The sequence below is a fragment of the Neofelis nebulosa genome, chromosome 2 (genome assembly GCF_028018385.1).
Source record: "Neofelis nebulosa isolate mNeoNeb1 chromosome 2, mNeoNeb1.pri, whole genome shotgun sequence".
NCBI classification, from domain to species: Eukaryota; Metazoa; Chordata; class Mammalia; order Carnivora; family Felidae; genus Neofelis; species Neofelis nebulosa.
In genome coordinates this window covers 119465947-119491279 of record NC_080783.1, presented here as the reverse complement: position 1 = coordinate 119491279, position 25333 = coordinate 119465947, and the positions used below count along the sequence as shown (strand labels likewise).

The 25333-nt window shown below is 39.8% G+C and overlaps 1 protein-coding gene and 1 pseudogene across 2 annotated transcripts in view; one reads left to right on the top strand and one right to left on the bottom strand.

Annotated features, from left to right (window-relative positions):
* Positions 1 to 25333, bottom strand: part of NOTCH2 (notch receptor 2) — a 170894-nt gene that overhangs the window by 67588 nt on the left and 77973 nt on the right. For both annotated transcript variants that reach the window (XM_058716027.1, XM_058716028.1), the window contains exon 5: positions 18537 to 18659. In XM_058716027.1, coding sequence (XP_058572010.1) covers positions 18537 to 18659 — 123 coding nt within the window. The remainder of the gene's footprint in view (positions 1 to 18536; positions 18660 to 25333) is intronic.
* Positions 5920 to 6276, top strand: LOC131504078 (ubiquitin-conjugating enzyme E2 D3-like; annotated as a pseudogene).

Sequence of the window (25333 nt, the reverse complement as noted above, 5' to 3'; positions counted from 1 at the left end):
GTGAGTGAGTGAGTCTGCATACACGCACAGGCAATCACTTCCCCCAGGGCACATGATGTCATTTATTGCAGAAAGCGCTGCTCCCTTACTCTACAGGCAGAAATGCTGCATCAGAGTAAAGACAGACATGTAATTAGGATACAGGTGGGATTTAGAAATGAAAACATGACTAAGAAGTAGGTAAAGAGGTACTGTAACCTGGAGATTACTGAGAGTCTTGTCTCTTAAGCTAACTGAAATATCTAGGGTACCCTCAAACCAAACTTATGTGGTGAATCTGAGCAATTTGGATGTTCTTTTTCTTTTTGACTGGCTCTGTGATAGTTCTGAGTATAGGACACTGTGCGTTTAAAAATATCTCGTATGTATTTCTTACATAACATAATATTCAGACACTTAAATATTATAGTAAGACAGACTAGGTAAATAAAACAATGCTTGGAATGGATATTTGGTACCCCTGGGAAAGGAAACCAAGAGTCATTGTTTCCCTGCTTTGAACCAGGCATTGTGCTGAGCTGTCACAAAATTTATCTCATTTAGAGTCGAGGAAATAGGCTCAGAGAGGTAAAATAACTGGTGTCAGGCAGGGAGAGCAGGGGAAGCAGGATTTAAACCAGAGCTGCCTACCTCTAAAACTCTTTTCTTTTTTTAATGTTTATTATTTATTTCTGAGAGAGAGACAGAGTGCAAGCAGGGGAGGGGCAGAGAGAGAGAGAGGGAGATGCAGAATCCGAAGCAGGCTCCAGGCTCCAAGCTGTCAGCACAGAGCCTGACACGGGGCTTGAACTCAGGAACCATGAGACCATGACCTGAGCCGAAGTCAGATGCTTAGCTGACTGAGCCACCCAGGCACCCCTAAAACTTTTAATGAAGATTTGAGGTGTGAGTCTGACCGTATCAAAACCGTCTTTGTGTGCCTCAGTTTCCCAAGTTTATGAAGGCACGAGGAAGTGAAGAGGGTGAAGAAGGATTGGAAGGACTCAAATCATTACTCACATGATCAGATTACTGGAAAAATTCAACACTCAAATTATTATCCAAAAATCAAATGTACTTTTAGGTACAGTTTGCTATTTTTTGAATGGGATTGTTGTTGAAGATTAGAACACCTGAGAACTGTATATCTATCTGTTAGATAATGTTTGTCAGAGTAACCAAATCTAGAGAGCCAAAAGCGCACTGGCTTATAAATTACTTTCTACAAAATGGGTCATTTTTCTCTAAGATTCAGGAACATTTCTCCAGAAAAACATTCCCTCTCAGACTCATTTCTGCCAGAATTTTTTTACTCTTCATTCCAATTCTACAAACCAGAATGAGGAAAATGGTAAGCTGGGAGGCCACTACAGGTGCTTGCTCCAAAATTCCCACTGGAATGCCTGCTAAGATACTGCCCCTCCTTCAGGCCACCACTTCTTGGCACAGGAGGAAATCAATGCAGAAGCCTAAGAATAAGAAACATGAGGGTCAGAAAGGTCATAAACTAGTAAGTGAGAGCACTGCCATTCAAATCCAGATCAGTCTGGCTCCAAATCTACTGCCCTTCTCACTACAGCAAAGTTTCCAGCCTTGCTTTCAATCAACAAGATCTGCAGGCTAGATCTCTGATCCTAGGATCATAAAGCACGCTGAGAAGGCAGGAAGCATGTGATAATTAAAGAACACCCTTGGTACAGATGAGAATAAAGGCAGAAAGTCACTGAATATTGAAATAGGAAGAGTTTACGGTGGTCATCTGGAGGGGTTGGTGCATGGTCTGAGGTCATTTGGCTCTCCCCACTACTCCATGGCAAGAAAGCATTAACCTGAGCTGGAGGCAGAAGGCTCGCTGAGGGTGGTAGGACTAGGTCCTGAAGACATCAAAATGACTGAAGGGTATTCTTTGGCTGGGGTTTAAAAAGAGGAAAGGTTGGAGATCATTTAAGGCTTTGAATTCTAGTATGAATTCTGAATGTGATACAACAAGCAAGGGGGAGTTATTATAGGCTCACACATGAGGGAAGACATGATCAAAACTGCATTTGAAGATTCGTCTAGAATATAGGAGGGACTAAAACAAATGGCTCTCTGTTAGTAGGGAGAGAAGGAGACAGAACTAAGTTATGAGCTACCCAGCATACAAACGCATCTGGTGAAAAGGGAGAGCTATGTTGTATCCATGCCCTACCAAGCTACTAAATGTTCCACTCAAACAAGTCTCAGCATGGATATCATCTGTGTCAACACACACACTTGGCTGGTGACTCCCAAAATATGTTGCACAAAGCTCTGTTAGGCAAGTTTTTGAGGGCATCAATTATCCCTCTTAGTAATTTCCACCTGCCAGATATTGCAAGCTACTGCTATTTAATGTTGAGGCTAAGGAACTGGGCTACTAGGCCCTTCCCATTTCCCATCAGCAAAAGAGAAAAGAAGTAACTTGTTATTAGCAACTACCTTCTCTACTGCCACCATGAGTCTCGGCTAACTTGGTATGAAATGTCACAGTACCAAATCCTTGGCTGATACCTTAAACACTTAGGGCCACCCGTAGCTCCTGATAATTTTCTGATTGATCACTTTTGCCTCTTAAATATATCTCAAATCTACACCTTCCCTTGCTATATTTTACTCCAGACACAATGACTTACTGTTGGCTCAAACATTAAGTTCTTTCTTACCTCAGAACCTCTGCATATCCTATTCTCACCACCTCAAAATATTCTTCTCCCTCTTATTTATATGGCTAGTAACTTCCCATTCTTTGACTTCTCTTATAACTTAACTAGATATCCAAATTCACATCTTCCCAATTTTCTCCATATGCATCTATTTAATTCACTCTATCCTGCCACCATCAAAAGTTGAACTTTTGTATTTATTTATTCTTTACAGAATAAATACATGTATTTATTCTTTATAGAATAAAGAATATATTTATTTATTCTTTCCTCTGCCCCTATTAGACTATATGCTCCTTGAGGACAGGAACTGTGGCTGCCATTCACCTCAGTTTATGTATCTGGCACTTTACCAGGCACTGGGTAAAACAGACCTTAGACTTCAGATTTAATGTAATGTGCTCATTTTACACACAGGGAAACTAGGGCCAGAAAGGTGTGGTGACTTGTCCACATTTGCACAACGAGTTGGAGGAATGTTAGAAATAGACAAAATTAAAAAATGGAAATCATCAAGTGCTGAAAAGGATGTTGGGGGTGTGAGGTCATAGCAGATCAAGTTAGTCGTCTGAATAAGGAAGGGGACTCTGAGCTGGCTGTTGAGAGACAGAGCAGGATTGAGAAACACAGGGGAAAAGCGAGGCACTTCAGTAGTGCTACTAAGGAAGACAATACTAAAGACCCACCATCAGAAAATATGTCTGCTGCATTAGTTTTGTTGGAGTAGGTCACCTTCATGTCGATCGTTTCTTACTGCCTCATCCTATGGTCTTAAAATCAAAGGATGAATGAGTTAGATTGTGGGCACAGCCTCTGGAAGTTAATATAAGAGAGTGAACCCAAGAGAGCTGTACTGAAATGGAAACCATGACTGAGGCTTCATCAGCATCAAGCTCTAGCCCAGTGAGCCATGGACCTCTAAACAGACACCACTTATGAGTTACAACACACTGGGATACAAACAGCTCATTATGGCTCTTTCAAGGTACCACAAACAAACCACCAATCTGACTTGGAGTTACAAGTGACTGTGAAGTGAGAGGAAAGGAAAAACAGAAAAGAAATGATCACTGACCCTTAGCACTTCAGGATAAAGTCCTTTCCCTGCCTAGTCATCTCTCAACTGTGAAGTGCGTGGGAAAAACTTTTATCACATCAGTGGCCCTGTTAAGGGTCAACTCTCATTGCAACAACAATCAGCACATGAAGAATAATATAAAAAATGAGTTTGGCAGGCCCTTGCTCTGGCCCTGCTACCTCCTCTGTTGTGGTTAAATCAAGAGAATTCAGTCTCCAGTATCTCCCTCCAGCCAGCGATCACCCAAGCTCCTAAGTCTGGAGGTTCCATCTTTCCATATCATAGCAGAGCACACCCATAACCTTGTCCTACAGAACCTTCTCTATGCACAGATGCTCTATTCCACTGCAGAAGTGTAAGATCAGAGGATAAGCTTGACTGTCCTAGTCCTGGCTGGGTCTAGAGCTGGTTGAAACATTCTGTATAAACTCTGGAATCTACAGGTTCTGCCTGAGAAAACATGTGCACTAATGCACAAACAACATAAATGTGTATAAGAGGCCTGGGGGTATGCAAGTGGCTAAGGGGATAATGTGGGAGGAGGGGATATACATACAGATAAATGCAAGAATCTCAGTGAATGTTGCCCCAATCCGAGACACCATCAGCTTTTCTAGGACTCCTCAAAAGCCTGGTTTCCCTGTGTCCTGACCAATATATTTCCTAAAGAATCACCAGAATGATCTCAATGTATACTATTTGCCTGATCAAATCCTTTGATGACAAAGGGTTTGATGACTTCATTATAGTTAGGATGAAATTCTAAATGCTATCCATTTTTTTCTGCCAATCTCTCTAGTCTCTCCTTTGGGAACACCACTAGCTCTAGCCACTCTGGCTTTTTTTCGTTTCTCAAAATGATCACAGTCTTTCCTCAGGGTCTTTGCACATGGTGTTCCCCATGTCTGGAACACTCTCATCTCTACCTTTCCCAGACTAATTCTTACTCACTGTCCATAGCTAAAATGTCACCTGCTCAAAAAGACATTACAGGGCTACCCCCAAATCAACTAGTTCTGCCTGTTAATATGCTCTCCTAATAACCCTTGCTTTTTGTGAAAGCATTTATTACAGTTCAAAATTTTATAGTTAAGTATATGATTTATGTCTGTGTTCCTCACTAGACTATAAGTTCCCTGAAGAAATGGGTGGTAGCTATTAACTTCATCAGTGAATCCCCATCACTTAGCATAGTGGCCAGCTAATAATACTTCTTGAGAAGTATTCAAAAGTATTTGTTAAGCGAAAGTTTATCTGGACCTGTCTTATTTTACTTAGGTCATTCTAATGCCAAAATAATAACCATCTTTCCAATCATCTCCCTTGCACCTTTATTCATACTCCCAAAGTTTCCATTACCCTGTATTGACATTAACCAGTCAATACCCAAGCTTCTCATTCTATCCCCTCCTTATTTGCTGAACTCCATTCCATTTATGACACACCCAATTCATCTTGCCTTTTGATCCTAATCCTTCAACTGTCTCAAAAGTAATTCTACACTATGGCAGATACCTTCCCTCTTCAACTGAAACCTAAGATTTCCCTAAAGACTATACCCCAGTCAGCCCTCTTCAGTAGATGCCCCCCCTTCTCTTCTAATTACCTCCATCTGCATGAAGGTAAGTAGACAAAGAATCCATGTTTTCTTTATTCCTTAATGCTGTTACTGACTTCAAATAGTAAAAATATATTTATTAAGTAATTTCTAGGTACCAGATTCTGTGATACATACGTATATTGTTGTCAAATGTAATCTTCTCATACAATTAGGCTGGTTTCACAGATGTAGTACAGACCTGGTCTACACCAAAGAAAAATACTAAAGTATCTCAGGAAGTAGGGAGAAGAGGCTCTGACAGAACCCAGTAACAGCCCTGAATTTGGAAAGATAAGATTGGGCCAACAACAACTGAAATTTTTAATGTTCTTGTTCTTTCATTCATTCATTCATTCAATAAATACGTATATACCATGTGCCAGGCCCTGACCCTATATACACTGAGGTTATACTGGTAAACAAAACAGTTGGGGCTTCTACCCTGCAAATAGGGGTTTTACAACCAAACACAATTATAATAGAGAGTGCTAAATGTTCTAACGGATAGAGGTTGCCTTGGGAGCATAAAGTAGGAGAATAGAGAAGAACTATGTTTTGAAGGTCCAGTTGGGGATAGTATGTTTCATTGGCAAGCTACAATCGTGGGACTTAATGACAGCCCATGTCAAAGCAGTGTAATGTTTTTTGACATTCTATTTTCCTACAAACTACCCCTTCGAACCACCTAAGTAAGGTTGCATCTACAACAAGAATTTATATCTAAATATTAACAGCAATGGCAGTAGTTTTCTTGGTATTTGAAGATCAGTGATCTCCTGCTTTAACTATTTCTAAAGTTCTTTTACCCATTTGTTCACTGCTTTGTGACCCAAACCCAGATGACCCTAGCTCCAGAGACTACATGGATCTATAAAACAGACAGAGATAAGTACAACAGAATATCTCGGGAATAAACTCAGAAGTATGCCATGTGATGCTACCTTAAGGTCACACTTGCAATACAGTTGAATAAACTTTAAATTGTGTTAACAGGAAAGAAAGAGATTTTATATGTTAACCGGGTTGTGAGTGTGAATGTGTGTGGAAGCGTGTGTAGAAAGAGGGTAGAGTGAGGAGTATTTCAGGCAGAAGTAAGTGTATGTATATGGCTCTGAATAGAAGAGAAAGCATGCCTCATTTGAGTGAATGAAAAAAAAGTCAGTGTGGTTCACTTACAAGGCATGGATCAGGCGAGGTATGGCTGGAGAGGGAGCTACATACAGAGCCTTGGAGCTCTATCCAAAGACAAGGGGGACCCACTGAAGCATTTTAAGCAAAGAAACAACACGATCCAATTTGTGTTTCAGAAAGCCCACTCGGCTGCTGTGAGGAGAATGGACTGAACTCCACCTCACCCCTCCAGGTCAATAGCAATTTAAAGCACTGGGGAGTCCTGGGGTTCCTGTGGCCGCTATAGCAACGAGAGAGTCTGCAGTGCATCTGGGGCAAATTCCGGATGCAGCAGCACCAAAGAGCACCCAGGGTTAGCCCCTGTATGGAGAGCAATCGATGCTGTGCCAATGCTGGATGTTCAGAAAGCTGACCCCTGGCACAAAGGCTTCTCCACACAAGAAGAGGAGAATGGTGCCAAGCTTCAGTCCCCCTGCTAGGAGGCCCACACTCCAGCTCTCTCACCACCTTCTTGGGTTGCTGGGCTGTTAAACCAGTTTACATAAAGAGCCCCTCACCTCACTGCAGCAGGGCTTCCAAAGAGAATCAACCAACTCTATGGGCAGCAGTGACTGTGAGCAGAATGAGTAAAACGGAAAAAACCAACATGGGGCCTATTGAAACATTCTGCAATCCAAAAGACGGAGAATGTAAATGTAGAGGAAGATGCGTACTTGTGAAAAAGTTCACTTCCAGAAATTAATACATCTTAGAAAGAGTTGGCTCTACATTCTCAATAAATGCAGACAAATGTAGGTTTTAAAAAGAGATGAAAAGTAATACAGGACACTGGACTCTGATGAAGAAGGACAGGCTGAGAAAAAGGGAGAAATAGAGAAGACCTAGATACAACGAGTTAATATTGTAAGAATATAAAAATGCAATTCAAATAAATATCATAGTCGGAAGCTATGAAGGACAAACTGACAATGAAGAAAAATAAATTAATGTTATGAAGGAAATGCTTAAGAAGCACTCATAAAATGCAAAGGAAAAACAAGAAAATTAAAATATCAAGAGAGAAGATCATAGCTACGAGAAAGAATGAAGACCTAATTAAAGATAATAGAAGACACGATACAAATGGAAAAAAAATGAAAAAGATCATCTTTTCTGAGGGGAGAATACCCCTAAGTCTGCAGATCCAAAGGGCAAAAGTACTAGGAGAAAAAATAATAGGGGTATATCTAGACCCATGCTGGTTAAAGATTTTATTTTAAAGGGAAAGGAGAGGAGGGGGGAAGGAGAGAGAATGACTTGTCTGACATTGGACATCCCTATAATGTTCACAAAATGCAAAGGAACAATGTCTAGGAACCTGTTAAGATTGATTTGTGACCCAAGAATTCAATATCTAGAATACATGCCATTTGTGTATGAAGGCAACTAAATTAAACGGTATTTTTCAAATATCTAAGAGCTCTGAAGACATGCCAACATACAACATTTGGAAAAAATTACTCAAAGATGTATTCATTTGACTGAAAAAATAAACCAAAATAAAGAATCCAGGAATGAAAAGACTGTTACATAAATGTACTGGTAGTTAACAAAAAACAAGTTACATATAAAATTAAGTCTAAAATATTATAAAGTAGATTATAAAACAATGTAAATATCAAGAATAATTTTAAAAGAAAACGCGTAAGTTATTTTTCCTTCCCTTCCCCTATGATTAGCTGTTGTTTCTCAAATTCCATATGAGTGAAATCATATATGTTTCTCTGCCTTTAGCATAATAATACACTCTAGCTCCACCGACATTGCTGCAAATGGCAAGATTTCATTCTTTTTCATTACCAAGTAGTATTCCATTGTATGTATGTGTGTGTGTGTGTGTATCTGTGTGTGTATGTATACATACACACACACACACACACACACACACAACATCTTTATCCATTCATCAGTCGATAGACATTTGGGCTCTTTCCATAATTTGGCTATTGTTGATAGTGCTGCTATAAACTTTGGGGTGCATGTGCCCCTTCAAATCAGCATTTTTGTATCCTCTGGATAAATTCCTAGTAGTGAAATTGCTGGGTCATAGGGTGGTTCTATTTTTAATTAAAGAAAAAATAAGATAAAAACAGGGAAGGAAGCAAACCATAAGAGACTCTTAAATACAGAGAACAAACTGAGGGTTGCGGGAGGTGAGGTAAGTGGGGGGATGAGTTAAATGGGTGGTGGACATTAAGGAAGGCACTTTCTGTGATGAGCACTGGGTGTCATATGTAAGAGATGAATCACTGGGTTCTACTCCTGCAGCCAAGACTATACTGTATGTTAACTAATTTGAGTTTAAATAAAAAAAGAAAAGGCATAAGATTTTAAAATTCAACAGCAATACTATGGTATGAATTTAAAAAAATTTTTTTAATGTTTATTTATTTTTGAGAGAGAGAGACACACACAGAGCTTGAGCAGAGGAGGGGCAGAGAGAGAGGGAGACACAGAATCCGAAGCAGACTCCAGGCTCTGAGCTGTCAGCACAGAGCCTGACGCGGGGCTCGGACTCACGAACCGTGAGATCATGACCTGAGCAGAAGTCGGACGCTCAACCAACTGAGCCACCCAGGTGCACCCTAGTATGAATTTTTAAATCCCAGATCATATAAACAAAATCTGGAGAATGAAAAAAAGATATAATAAAACTAAAAGTATGCTTATTCCTCATCTTACAGAAGAGGCAGTTAGTATATGCAAAAGTTTCACTTTTGACACTAAAAAGTAGAGATGGATTCATATGCAAATTCTTCTATACAGGCATATTTAAAAAAAACTAATACCAATAATTTATTTTTATTAAAAATTTTTTTAATGTTTATTTATTTTTGAGAGAGAGAGACAGAGCATGAGCTGGGGATAGGGACAGAGAGACACAGAATCTGAAGCAGGCTCTAGGCTCCAAGCCCAGAGCCCAATGTGGGGGGCTCGAACCCATGAACAGCGAGATCATGACCTAAGCTGAAGTCGGAAGCCCAGGTGCCCCTAAATACTAATAGTTTAAATCATCTCACATCTTTCTGTTGTCCTCATAGACCAATCTCCATCTCCCTGAATGACTTACACATGTGACTTAAAATCTTACTCCTTCCCTTCCCATCTCCCATTAAATTAAATACCTGAGTTGAGGACTAATAAGGTCATCTAAGCCAAGAGTTCTTACTTTTCTCAACCCAACAGCCTCCATATCTGCTCCATATCACAAGCACATTCACATTTTGGATCTAATTATGAGACACTCATTGTTCCAACCCTAAGTTCTCAAATTTGGTACTTCAACTCTGATGATAACTTCCCATTTCCCTCCTTTCCCATTCCCAACAACCATTTCACCTAATTATCCCCTACTAACACTTGTAAGAGTCAAGCCCTCCTAAATAACCCAGTTCATTAGCCAACCCCCTTCTAGCTGCCTTACTTCATCTAGCCTAGGTTCTATGGTCTATCATATGAATGCATGATGAATGAATGAATGAATGAATGAATGAATGAAGTTTCTGTCCCCTACAGCTACTGCCCTGCATTTCTCCCCTTTTTAGCTTACAAAACTCTTGAGTAAGTGATCTACACCCACCCTTCCCCCTTCCTCCACACCCACCTTCCCCCCCTCCCAACTTAACCCCTTGCAATTTGGCTTCCTTCTCTCCTTTATACTGAAACTACATTTTAGAAGATTTCCAATGACCTCAAAAATGCTTACTAACTCTTTGCAGTTATCATTCTTATCTCAGTGTCTTGGTGGTCATTCATTCAAAAACTACTATTTGTTACCATTGGTCCTGAGAATGCCAAAATAAGTAAGACCACCCCCATCCTCCAGAGGCTGAGAGTCTCTCAGGTGAGGTAAGCATATAAACCAGTAACAGTGGTAAAATATCACAGATGCCACCACAGAAGCATGCAGAGCTGAGTCAAGGGCACAGTCTTAAAATGCAGCCCCTGGCTCAGGGATGCTGTCATGGCAAAGCTTTTCCCAACAGGCACACATCCCCTTCCCCCACCTTCCTTCTTTGGATCCCTTTCCTCCTCCATTTCCTGAAATGTGAACATTTTTCACAATTTAGATCCAAACTTTCTGTTCTCACACCACACACTTCCCTTACAGACCTGAAACATTTCCAGGGCAAACAAAAGCAACATTCAAAATCTGAGTCTAGAGCCCCTGCCTCTAATTTTGACCTCCTGGGTCTTACTGTTAAGTGTTTTCCTCTTGGAAAACTCACCAGCATCTCTAGTCCATTTCTGTCTCTGTCAGTAGAATCCACATTCTCCCATTATGCAGATTCAAAACAGAAGCTAACTCTGCTCTGTTTCCCCCTTCATCCAACCAACTACTTAGATGGCCCCCAATTCCTATCCATCTCTTCTTTCAAACTCATGTTGATTCATAGTTTCTACCTCCTACTGTGGTTACATATAGACTTTCTTCTTTCTTCCTAGCGAATTTGACCACTCTTAAAAGAATTGATTTCTTTCTTCTCTGTGTCTCTTATAGCATCCAGCATAGTATACTGGATATAACAGTATATTCAATAAATATGTTATAGAAGCTATCTTACAACCATTCTGTGGGAGCCTGAAAAGCCATGGAGTGAAAATGGATCTAGCCTTGGAGACAGCCAATGCCGGACATGGAGTCATGGACCACCGGGGCACAAAAAATCCCTCATTCTCGCCTCCTGCATTTTGTGGGGAGCTATCCTAACTACTCACCCCTGTTCACACCAACATGACCACTCATCAACTCTGAGACCTTTGGGACGAGGGTGATTCAGGTCAGCACCCTGACAGTCTGCCCAGCTGACAGAAAACTGAAATTGGGTGGGGAAGGAGAATTCCAGAAAATAGGCTTTCATCAAGTCCTCACAATCAAGTTCACAGCAGAGAAATTGAAATGGGAGATTTACGTTCCCGTTCCCTCATGCAAAATACAAATGAGAACACTTGTGTAGTCCCAGATACGAATAGTTTCCACTCTCAACCAAAACCCTCCAATCCTACAGTATTTAACAAACAGAGAAGTGGTTGTGACAAAAGTCTCATCCTAGGGAGCAGCTTGTCACCAACCAGAGGTGAGACTGAAATGAGACATCTAATTCAAAATCAAAATACTGCCACGAAAAGACTCCATTCCCAGACACAGGAGCTCACGCACCACCTTTGGCAATATGTACTTGCTGATTCATGCCAAAAGTTTTTACTGAAATTGGAGCAACTAACAATAAAGGGAATTGTAACCAACTCTTCGGGCTCATCATGTTATAAAAGGAGAGTGGAGAGAAAATGTGGTTGGTTTTATTTGACTCATGTCCACCTAACTTCCATTGTTCACTTCTGCTTAGCGTCCCAGAGCACTATTCCAAGCCCAAGCTGAAATTACATTTCTGGGTTAATAACAAGCACAGGAAAATAAATCACGTCTGCCCTAGGAGTGAACCCAAACCAAGAGTTGCCAGAGAGGAATTTGTGAGTTGAGTCTAGAGGCAACTTTAATTCTGAAGGAAATGAACCTTTAAAAAGAAAATCCAAATAGCTATCCATGTAGACAAAACATTAATCTACGCTGCTTTAATTAATTTGGGGGCCTTTTATAACTTTGTTTTCTCTTAAGTGGATATCTGCCAGAGCAGAACTTCTCTCATAAGATATCTTGGGGCCAAATACAGTAATAGTAAAGACATTTGTGCTCAGGCTTCATCAAATCCTTAGGTTTATTTCCATTTCCTAAAGGAATATCCAACTACTCAGACTTCTCTCTACAATAAAATCCCTATAAAAAAGGAAACCATTTGTCCAACCCCCAACACCAATGTCTTTCTTTCACCTGGGCTTTAGTTCATCCAGAAGAGTGGTAGCTTTTGAAGGTACAAACTGATACTATTCTAGATGGCCATGTCAGGTGAAAAGACTAGATGAGAACACAGTTCTGTCCCAAACTGATGTGGAAATCACACCAGAACAAGGCCGACATGCTTTCTTCTGATGAGGCCAACCCAACCCCCCCTGTGCAGACAGTTGCAAGTCTATCCTTCTACTCCCCCGGATCAGAGATGATGCTCCAGCACAGTAGCAGCAATGGTAATGCCTACAGAACACCCTCCCACCTGACGTAGTGCTGTCCGACAGGAGTATCATGAAACACACAGATATAATTTAAAATTTTCTGCTAGCACTTAAAAAAAGGAAAAAGACACCCCTTCTCACTGCCCTGACCTGCCCCTTGGGCCATGAGAACCAGCTGAGCTGCCTTAACTCAGGCCTTAGGCATCCTAGGCCCCAGAACCCTAATAAACCTGCTTTGTCTCCTGTCAAGAAAAAAAAAAAAAAAAAGGAAAAAGAAACCAATGAAACCAACTTACATATCTTATTTTATCTAGTTCAATATATCCCAAACACTATCATTTTGGTATCTAACCAATATTTAAAACATTATTAGCAAGACATTTTACATTTATCTTGCATGCTAAATTTTCAAAATCAGGTATTTAGGGGCACCTGGGTGGCTCAGTCAGTTAACCATCCGACTTCGGTTCAGGTCATGATCTCATGGTTCATGAGTTCAAGCCCCACGTCGGGCTCTGTGCTGACAGCTGAGAGCCTGGAGCCTGCTTCGGATTCTGTGTCTCCCTAGCTCTCTGCCCCTCCCCCCACCCACGCTCTGTCTCTGTCTCTCTCCCTAAAATAAGTAAACTATTTAAAAAATTCAAAATCAGGTATTTTATAGCTGTAGCGCATCTCAATTCAACCTGCCACACTTCAGATACTCAACAGCAAAATATGGCTAATGATTACCGTATCAAACAGCATGGATCCACAATGTTTTTTACATGAAAAGTACAATTCACAGTTGTAATTGTAATTTACCATTACATTTAAATGAAATTTAATTTACATGATAAATGAAAGGTTTATCATTGAGCCATTTATTCTCCCAATACCCCAATAAAGTAACTAAGAGATATTAGCTCCATGGATAGCAAATAAAGCCTTCTGAAGAAAAGGAAGCTGACTCATTTATCCCAAATCAAACCATGAAAAGACTTGGAAAACATTTCTGGTCATCTTGAAGCCCAGAACTTGCTACAAAAGACCAAACCTTCTGCATCTGTGCAGTTATAAAACAACACAGTACCTATCGGGCTCCTGTCATTAAAAACTAATATAATGCTGGGCACCTGGGTGGCTCAGTCAGTTAAGCATCCGGCTTAGGCTCAGGTCGTGATCTCACAGTTCATGAGTTCGAGCCCCGCGTCAGGCTCTGTGCTGACAGCTCGGAGCCTGGAGCCTTCTTAGGATTCTGTGTCTCCCTCTCTCTCTGCCCCTCCCCCGCTCATGCTCTGTCTCTCTCTATTTCAAAAATAAATAAACATTTAAAAAAATTTTTAAAACTAATATGCTGTATGTTAACAGCACTGGAATTAAAATAGAAAACATAATTAAAAAAACATGGCAAATTTACAAATCTCCTTTATTTCAAAGTGATACCTAATTTCTTCAACTATGTAATCCCATCCATTCTTTTTTAAGTTTATTTATTTATTTATTTTGAGAGACAGTGCCATGCAGGACAGGGAAGAATTTCAAAGCAGGCTCTGCACTGTCAGCACAGAGTGTGATATGGGGCTCGAACCCACAAATCACGAGATCCTGACCTCATCCTGAGCCAAAATCAAGAGTCAGATGCATAAGCAACTGAGCCACCCAGGCGCCCCTAATCCCATCCATTCTTTTTCAGATACCTAGAACTTCATTTCCTCTCCTAGTAGATAACTCCAATCCTTCTTTACTATTGCGTCAAAAGCCAGATCAAGGGGCGCCTGGGTGGCTCAGTCGGTTAAGCGTCCGACTTCGGCTCAGGTCACGATCTCACGGTCCGTGAGTTCGAGCCCCGCGTCGGGCTCTGGGCTGATGGCTCGGAGCCTGGAGCCTGCTTCCGATTCTGTGTCTCCCTCTCTCTCTGCCCCTCCCCCGTTCATGCTCTGTCTCTCTCTGTCTCAAAAATAAATAAAAAACATTAAAAAAAAAATTAAAAAAAAAAAAAAGCCAGATCAAATAACAGTTCATACTTCAACTCTACAGCTACAAATTATAGGAGGAGTTCTGAACAAAGCTGCAATAAGGCTCTTGGATACAGTAAAAAAAAAAAAAAAAAAAAAAAAAAAATCACCAGACTGAATAAAATATTAACTCAATATTGACTTCTAATTTCAAAGTAACCAGGAAAATTTCTAAAATGGAAAAAAATCAAAGAATGAATCACCATTTTCTAAAATAATAGAACTGTAAATTGAACTTAGTCTATTAAACAGACTCAGGAGCACCTGGGTGGCTCAGTCAGTTGAGCGTCTGACTTCAGGCTCAGGTCATGATCTCACAGTTCATGAGTTTGAGCCCCACGTTGGGCTCCGTGCTGACAGCTCAGAGCCTGGAGCCTGCTTTGGATTCTGTGTCTCCCTCTCTCTCTGCCCCTCCCCTGCTCACGCTCTGTTTGTCTGTCTGTCTCTCTCTCAAAACTAAATAAAAACATTAAATTTTTTTAAATAAATAAAATAAAAAGGCTCAAAATCTTTAAAAAATTTTAAAAAACAACCCATAGAGTCAATTTGTATAGAAAAAAGACCACAGATTTGAGCACAGACTTGGAGTTCAACAAGTCTAGATTCAAACCCTAACCCAACCACTATGTGCCTTGAGTAAACTGTTTAACCCTTCTAAATATCCATCATCATATTTAATAAACACTACCCCTAATACAGTTATCACAAAGAACACACAAAATAAAACACTGTAATTAGCACATTATCTGGTTACTAACAAACATTAGTTAACTCCCAGCCCAGTCCCATTCATTTCTTTAGTTTGTATAAAACAGAAAATATTAATCTGAATTTATAGCTCTGATATCAGTAGAAATAGGAACACTGTGATGCCCAATTTTCTTTTTATTCTTCTCAGAATGAGGTGAGGGCTGGGATGGTGAACAGCTCAGCTGTATGCTACTGAGAACAAAGGTCTGTAAAGAGTTCTAGAAAGTGGTGTCCTCAACAACAGTTCAGTCACCCCATAACTCAGTATCTTCCTCACCTCAACCATTTAATAAAGCCAATACGAATGTGGTGAGCACTGTCACCAATGAATGTATAGGGTAGTAAGAGAACCCAGAGAATACCTAGCTCAACCTGGAGGGAGGTCATGGAAAATTCCCTGAAGGAGGCAGTCACCTGAACTAAACCAGGCAGGCAAAACTGGTGAGGACTACAGGGAAAGGAGCGGAGAAGGGAAAGCTGTAGAAAAAGAACTGTGTGAGTGAAGACATAGGATGTGGTTAGATGTGGGAGAACTGGAAGCAGTTCTTATCGCTGGAGTATGAAGCGCTGTTGGATACATGAGAAGAATGGAGAAGCAAACAGGGCTGGGGCCAGGAAGGAATTCATATAACAGAGGAAGGACCTTGGACTTGACCCTGTCAGTGATGGGGATAGCAAACAACAAGGCTGCCACTGGGGGCGCCTGGGTGGCTCAGTCGGTTAAGTGTCTGGCTTCAGCTCAGGTCATGATCTCCCGGTTCATGAGTTCTAGCCCTGCGTCAGACTCTGTGCTGACAGCTCAGAGCCCAGAACCTGCTTCAGATTTTCTCTCTCTCTCTCTCTCTCTCTCTCTCTCTCTCTCTCTCTGCCCCTCTCCTGCTCACACTGTCTCTGTCCCTCAAAAATAAATAAGTGTTAAAAAAAAAAACAAAAAAACAAGGCTGCCACTAGAAATCAAAGAATTGGCATGAGTGAAAAAAGAGGAAGGAAATCTGTGGTGGGAAACCGAAGACTGAGAGTCACTTTAAATGACAGCACATCAAAAGAAATAAATATTGCCACAGTGAACTTATCCAGCATTTCTGCCAACCTTTCTAAAAAAATGCACACACACATGGAGAAAGAAACATCCTATAAGGATGTTCATATAAAGAGGTACTTCTTAAAAATCCTGGGGTATGAAATTGTATTAAAATATCATTTCACTGGCAGAGCTTTCCCCAAGAGTGCACCTTCCTAGTTAATATCAAAGCAGAAAACTGAGTGTAGTATCAAAGAAAATTCAGCAATGAAATCATGATAGCATTTAATCTTTATTGGCATCAGAAGCCTTAGTACCTAATATAACAAAGAGACACTCTCCCACAGGGCAAGGAGATTATTAGAATGGGGTCAAATTCCCAACAAGCATCTCATCCTGTCCAATATCACTGTAAGGATCATTAAAAAGAGAAAAATTTTAATTTTTCCAGTTATTATTATCATTACTTCGCAGTAATTTTTTTGAATTGAAAAAAATGGCCTCTGAAAAAACCTACCAGAGAAATGGCAAAAGCTAAAGAGGAGAGAGAATATGACAGAAAGAGCAGAGGGTTGAGAGTGAGGTCCTAGGATCAAGACACCAAGAAGAAATTCTAGAGGAAGTCCAATACTAGGGAAACCCAGTAGAAAAGTATTAAAAAGAACAATCTGGGGATTAAAAGCAAAAATGTGTGCCCTTCCAGGAAATCATGTTATTAAAGTTTTAAACCCCTTTAATCTTTTTCTATTCATAGTGTACAGCTCTAAAGAGTACTCTAAATAATTAGCTGCTACAGATAAGGGAAAGCAATTTGGAGACTAAAGAATACCAGGTAGTAATGGCGGCAATCCAACATTAAGACTTCTTTGCTGGGCAAAATCCCTCCCTGGTGCTGGAGTTTCTTCCTTATAACATTAGCTTATTCTTGGGTTTCCACATTAAATCATCAAGTTCTCTCAAAAGGGCTCAGTTCTTAGTCACTTAATCAGCTCTTAATTGTTTCCACTTTCAGTTAGATAAACAGATGTAAACAGAAATTAGAACCAAATGTCTGCATAAAATCACTTAACTTTCAAAAATAAGTGGAAAATCTGCCTGAGACAACATCAGACACTTCCAAGAGGCTGTAAAATTAAGCAAGACTACTCTTCTAATGTCAGAGGCCGAAAAATCTATCGTATGTGCAAAAGGGGATACAAAAAAGGAAAAAAATTAGAAATGTAGACGGGTGTCATAAAAATAATGTCATCAAGCCTGGGTGGCTCAGTTGGTTAAATGTCCGACTTCGGCTCAGGTCATGATCTCACAGCTCATGAGTTCGAGCCCCGCGGCGAGCTCTGTGCTGACAGCTCAGAGCCTGGAGCCTGCTTCGGATTCTGTGTCTCCCCCTCTCTCTCTGCCCCTCCCCTGCTCACGCTTGCACTCTCTCTGTGTCAAAAATAAATAAGCTTAAAAATAAAAAAATTTTTTTAAATAATAATGTCATCAACAGTACCTGCCCTGCAATTATCCTTTGCATAATTACAGGACATGACAATAAGATGAAACAGATTTCTGTCCATGAATAAGCTCTGAACTCTTGTAGTGTGTATAACTTATTTTCACTTTTTAGTTGGAAGAAGGAAGAGTATTTCAATAGCTTTTTCATACAATTATGATTATTCTTTGATACTACACCAAAACTTAACGAGTTGTAGGTTTTATCCTAGCTTTACTGAGATACAGTTGACATATAACATCGTAGAAGTTTAGAGTATACAATGTGATGATTTGATATATGTGTGAGTTAACACATCCATTACTTCAGATAGTAACCATTTGTTTGTAAGTGTGGTAAGAACATTTATATTTTCATAGTTAATTATGTTCTCTTCCTCTCAAATATTTATTAAGTATCTGCTGTGTTCCAGGCAATGTGCTGCTTTTCCCAGACCTCAGAGTCTGTCAGTCATGCTCTTCCCTCATACCTGCCAGAACACCTCAGCATGGTGCTGAGTTCAGAGCAGCTGCCCAATAAATACCTGTAAAAAGATTTTTCTTTAAATGAACATAATAAGAGAACATATGGGGTTAGCACTATACCCAATGATGTAGCACAGAGAGCCTTGTAAAAGATGCTCACTTCACTAGCAGCCTGCCTCTGGTCACCAACCCACCTCCCCTTCTGACTGAGTCACCACAGCGTGCATACCTGTCCACTGAGGGGGGCAGCGGCAGTTGTAAGTATTAACCCCATCCACACAAACTCCTCCATTCTGACACTTGTGGTTAGGGCAGTCATCAATATTCCGCTCACAGGTGATCCCTTCAAAACCTGGTTACAGAAGAACAAGAAAAAATAATGAATTCTCAGGCAGAAGTGATCAGCTCTTCCACAGAACACGGTCATCAGAACAGACCTACTTCATTATTTCAGTTCAACAGCCAGCAGCTGGCCAACTATGTATCTGCTCACCATACAGACTCACCAAACAAAAAATCCCCCAATCTTCTGTCTTCTCTTACCTCAAGAATAGCTAGACGGTTAAAGTGACTCATTATACCAACGACATGACATGCCTTCACAGTTACCTCACAAGTACTTCAAAGTATTTTTATGAAATAAAATCCCACTGAAGATAAAGGTCTACTTGGACAACTATTCACTGGTTCTTAAAAAAAGGGGGGGGAGGGGAGTAGATTTTCCCCTGCTCCATGCTGGATTAATAGGGAGAACAGATAAAAGATCACCTAATTAAATTTAAATTCAGTTACTTTTTTCTTGGGGTGTTTGCTTAGGAAAACTAGGTTGGGGTGAGGAACATAAGAAAAATACTAAGCTCACAGTCTAAAGATATGGGTCAAGTTCCAATCTCACTACCTACAAGCTTTTGAACACGGTAAATTACAAACTCTGAATTTGCTTCCTCATCTGTAAAATGAGGCTGATTCCACTTGAGCAACCTGTCTTCCTAGGTTGTTATGAGTGTCGTATCACGAGTACATTATATATGTAAAAAGGTGTCTGAAAATGGGATGGCATTATTACTAATTAAACTTACCAGCCTTTCAAATTCTTCCTCCTGCTCTGCACATTTATAGCATTATTTCCTTTCTCTTGATTTTTCTCTTTTATGAAAAGTGAAACCAGCACACCAAGCTTCATCCTAACTGCCCAGTGTGTTTCTCTATAGTTTATATATTGAGCTTTTTCTTTTCTTTCTCCTTGCTGCCAAATCCCTTAGCTATTAAAATAGAAGACTACCAGCCTTAAAACTGAATGTTCAACTGAACAGTCTCCTGTTTGAAATATAGTATGACTAACTATTTGCCTCTTCAAAATGTCCCTTAAGGTTCCTCTTCCTCACTCAAAACACTTATTGGGTCTTAAACTAGGCACTGGGGATATAGCTGTGAGTAAAAAGAGACAGAGTGTCCCTGCTTCTGGGTTATTTACAGCCTGGTGAGCGGGACAGACATCAATCACATCTTGCTTTATGCATCCCTACCACGAACTACTGTGATATTCTACATTTGTTCTGTTACACTGCAACATGGCTGATTTCTCTGAATAAAGTGACAGTCATGTAAATGGGTATAAACCAAATGGTAAAAAAAAAAAATTTACCGAGAGACCAAAGGAAATTACTTCATAGAAGATGGGGATAATTGAAAGCTTGACTAAAGAGAATTCTATTTCTCCAGGCATTTGGTACTCAGTCCATTCAAGCATATGAATCACTAAGCAAGCTTGAGAAAGACTATGAAAATTTTTATAGACTCCAACTTTTAAAAATTTATCATATTACTCACATCTGTTTAATCATATGAAAGTCCTACAAATGAACTAGGTCAGACAATGCTGGTTTAAGCCCACCCCTAATTAAGATAAAGTGAGGGCAAATCTGCAGAGCCACCAAGTAGCAGTGTCTGAACAAGACCTGAGGTCTTTGCTCCTACTCTCATGCTCTTAATGGAAACATTCTTTAGAAAACTTAAAAATACAGTTTTAGAGTGTGAGAGGGAAGTAGGGCTCCTGGCCCACCACTGCTAGAACCTGTGTGGTCCAGTGGTATTCTAGAACTAGTAATGGCTATCCTCCCTCTAAGTTGATCTGTCTGGTGACTAAGACTAATACGGTTGACTACAGTGTCAGAGAGGTGATAAAGCCCTTGTCGTCAAACTATTAGGAATTGAAACTGTGACCCTGAATTTGTATTAGCCAGTGCTACAACTAACCGAATTCACCAACCACAGACAGGTTAAGAAAGCAGAAGCATTTCAGTAAACCACAACATATAAGAAATAAAATGTTTTCTTTTTATGACTATTTTCAAGGTTATTCTTCCCTGTCAAAGGTAAGTAGGTAAGAAGGCAGGTTAGTGAGAGTCAATTTGTAATTAGAGCATGGCCTCTGAGGCCAAACTGCCTAGTTTGCCCATGCAGTAGGTGAGTGAACATGGGTAAGATATGTGACCTTTCTTTCCTCCCTGGGGGAATTAACAGGACCTACCTCAAAGGGTTACTATAAAGAGTAAACAAGTTAGATATATATTGCCCTAAATTCAGTAAATGTGCAGGGACAACTGAATATCTACAGACAAAAGAATAAATTGAACCCCTTTCCCACACCAACTCAAACTCTTAAGAGTTAAAGCTGTTAAGACTCTCAAAAGAAAACACAGGAGTGAATCTCTATAACTCAGGCTAGGCAAAGCTTTCTTAAATATGACTAAAAGCACAAGCAACAAAAGAAAACATAAAAAGTTTGGAGTTCACCAAACTTTAAAAACATTTGGGCTTCAACAGAAACCATCAAGAAAGTAAAAAGACCACAGAATGAGAAAGAATATTTGTGAATCATGTATCTAATAAGACACTTGTGTCCAGGATATATAAAGAACTCTTACAGCAATAATAAAAATACAATATAAGTAATATAATAATAAAAAGGCAAATAGCCCATTATAGAATGGGTAAAGGACCTAAATAGACATTTCTCCAAATATGATACACAAATGGCCAATGAGCACATGAAAAGACGCTCAACATCATCAGCCATCACAGAAATGCCAATCAAAACAACAATGAGATATCATTTCACACCAACTAGGATGGCTGTAATAAAAAAGACAGACAATAATAAGTGTTATTGACAGACAGTAACAACCTCATATACTGCTGGTTGGGATGGAAAATAGTGTAGCCACTTTGGAATAGTCTGGCAGTTTCTGAAAAGGTTAAACAGAGTTACCATATCACCCAGCAAGTATAGACCCAAGAGAAAGAAAAACATGTCCACACAAAAGCTTGTACAACAATGTTCACAGTGGCCTTATTCATAATAGTCAAAAAAGCAGAATTCACCCAAATGTGAATTAACCGATGAATGGATAAATAAAATGTGGTGAGCACTGAGTAATGTGTAGAATTGTTGAATCAATGCTTTACACCTGAACTAATACAACACTGTATGTTAATTATACTTCAATTTTTAAAAAGTGGGAAACAATGTGGTAAATCTGTATGTACAATGGAAAAATTTTCAGCCATGAATGGAATGAAGTACTGATACCTCCTGTGACATGAGTGAACTCTGAAAACATCATGAAAACATTAGGTGAAAGAAGCCAACCATGCAATCATCACACGTGAAATGTCTAGAACAGACCAATTGATAGAGACAAAGTAGATTAGTACTTGCCCAGTGCTGGGGGAGAATCAGGGGCCAGTGCAATGTGAGTGCTAATGGTACAGGGTTTCTTTTGGAGTGATAAAGATGCTCTAAACTTGTGGTGATGGTTACACATCTGTGAATACACTGAAAACCACTCAATTTTACACTTTTAGACAGTAAATTATATTGTATACAAATTATATCTCAATAAAGCTATTATATTAGGCGGAAAGCACTTAAAACAGTGCTTGATGCATAATAAGTAATCTACACATATTAATACTACTATATATGTATAGAATCAAAGCAGCCCTTAGAACTTACCTACTCTAATCCTCTTATGTTACGGATGAAGAAGTTGAGGGCCACATGGCTGACTTATCCAAGTTTACATGCCTAATAGGTAGGAGTCAGTACTGAACCAGTTTCAATCAGTATGCTGTCTGCGGACCCCAGAGTTCCCTTACAAAAATGTGAAAAACTGACCTAAGGTTAAAAGTTCCCATGTCTGAGAAAACTCAAGCCAAATTAGTTCTCCTTCAGAGTTAAGAGAGGATTTATGCTTTAAAAATAGAGATACAGACCTCTTTTTGGAAACAGCTAGCAAATTCTTGTAAGAAAGTCTACCCAAGAAGGGGAGGCAGTGGAAAGGCTTATATGAATAAGTTACAGTGCAATCACTTCTTAAAAATATATTTTAAAGTTTTAAAGGAAAGGGAAACAGACAAGTCTCCAGACCTGTGGGTGGGATGGGTGTAACAGACTTACAAAGAGGCTCACATGACCGTACTAAAAGGAGTCTACTGCTTAAAGCCAATTCACATCCTTAAAAGGCCAAAAGAAGACAAATTAAACTTAGAAGGAACATTTTAAGACTGTGCTGTTATAAAACCATGGCCCACGTAACTGATAAATGATGACAGTAAGGGTGGGGAGCAGAAAAGAATCTTCTGAATTTGTCATCCCACACAGAGAATAGCATCTCTCAAGAAAGCATCCATATCTTTCCATTTTCAGAGCCCGGGATGTGTGAGGGTGGAAAGGCTTGTGGAGAGGCACAAAGAAGAGAGCACAAAGAAGAGAAGAGGACACAACTAGCATTCTCTCAGACCAGGCTAAAAGTCCGCAGGAACAGCTTTAGTCCATAGGGATGAAAGAGTGAGGAAAAAAACCAGGAATATCTAAACCTGGACAAAGGCAAAAACGTTCTATAGGGCTACCTCCCCCCCCCCACCCCCCACCCCAACCTCCCAAGAAGAAATCTGTCACAAAAGCAAACTGGTCCCATCTCTGTCCAATGGGTTTTCTTGGCACACATCTTCCGTGCTCAGAATGAGCCAAGATGAGCTAGCTGATGCTCATGACCAGCCCATGGATCCCCCAGCCCCACCACCCTCCCAGGCTGCTGGTCCAACACGCCTCCCTCGATATCTCCCTAATGATCTCCACTCTTCAAACTTGATCACCAAAAAAGTCAGAGAAATTAATAAGGTAATTCAAGAGAAATAAATTCAGTGTATATGTTTAATTTTTTTAATTCTGGAATACAAGAATTCTCTCTTGTATCACATTCAATTCAGTCATTTTAAAACTAATCATTGGGTCTCAATTTTGTGCCAGGCACAAATAAGTTGGGTACTGGCAGGAAGAGTTAAAATGAGAGTGTCTACTGGGAAAGATGAACAACTAATCAGTTTGGTAAGTGCTGTGCCAGAGGTATATGGATTGCCAAAAGACCTTAGGGAGGTCTTTAATCCCTGTGGGGACTGGGAACATAGAAAGAATTTCAGTGAAATAGGTGCCTTTGACACATCATGAGTTCTATATAAAAAGGTGTTCTACATAAAAGGTGGGGTGGACAGGGGGAAGAAAGTGATAGAAAGCTGAGGAGATAGTATGGTCCAAACTACTGAGCACAGGAGAATAGGAAAGACTTCCAGGAACATCAACTAAAACTGGAACTGAAATAATGCACCCTGGAAAGTGGTATGATCATTTCTGCATCTGCTCCAGAGAAACCTGCCAAAGTATGATTAGTATAATACCCAAGAGAAAGTCACATGCCCCTGGCGTATGAGAATGCAAGAGGGAATTAATTCTAACAGTTTTAAAGCTCAGCAAGAACGAAGAAGACACAAAAACCACAAAATGTGTTTAAGCTTTATTTTAATGATACAGGGCTATCACATATGATCACCCTGTGCAGTCCAGAGGTAGTTTATAAGGAATAAACCTCCATTGTTTGGAGTAGACAGATCAGACAGCTTTTTATGAATTTTTTTAAAAATCATAGAGGAATAGAGAGGTGTGGGAGAGAACGAAAAAGGGAAAGTATATTGGGGACCGGCCAATCCAACTGTAAATTCACAAGGCATGGCCAATAAATTCAAACAACCCACTGTTCTCTGATTACTTGTACTGCTTCCCAAAACCAGCCTAACTCATTCTCTCCCCACTAACTGGTCCTAACCCAAAAGTATTGGGAATCAATGATTCAATAATTTATTTTCTATTTTGTTGTTATGTTAAAATTATTCTGGCTAAGTGCCCCTCCTCGGGGCTTCTGCTAAAGACTTACTTAATGGTAGCCCATGAAGGATTTGGATTATTAACAGCTGATCATCCAAGAAGACGAAAACGTGGTTCCTTGGTTTGATTCTATTAGTTCCCTCTTGAATATATTCCTTTTTTCTTTCCTCTGTGGAGAAACATTTCTTCCTCTGTCACATAAGAGGAGTTGTTTTTGCAGTTTTAATTCCCTCTGAGTCTTACAATGATACTAAAATACTAAACTCATATTCTTCAACCATAAAAAGGAATTAAATCTTGCTATTTGTGACAACGTGGATGGACCTAGAGGGTAGTATACGCTAAGTGAAATAAGTCAGACAGAGAAACACCAAAACCATATCATTTCATTTATATGTGGGACCTAAAAAAACAAAACAAACAGACTCTTAAATACAGAGAACAAACTGGTAATTGCCAGAAAGAAAGTGGGGTTGGGGTGGGCAAAATAGGTGAAATGGATGAAGACATACAAACTTCCAGTAATAAAATAAATAAGGTCATGGAGGTGAAAAGTACAGCACAGGGAATGTAGCCTGTGATACTGTCATAATGTTATATGGCAACAGATGGTGACTACATTTACCATGGTGAGTAGTGTGTAATGCACAAAATTGTCAAATCACTATGTTGTACACCTGAAACTAATATAACATTGTATGTCAACTATACTTCAATAATAAAAATTTAAAAATCAACTCACAGAAGTCATAGTGTCCTTTGCAGGAAAAGAACTGTAACTTGACCATTTGAATATAATCACC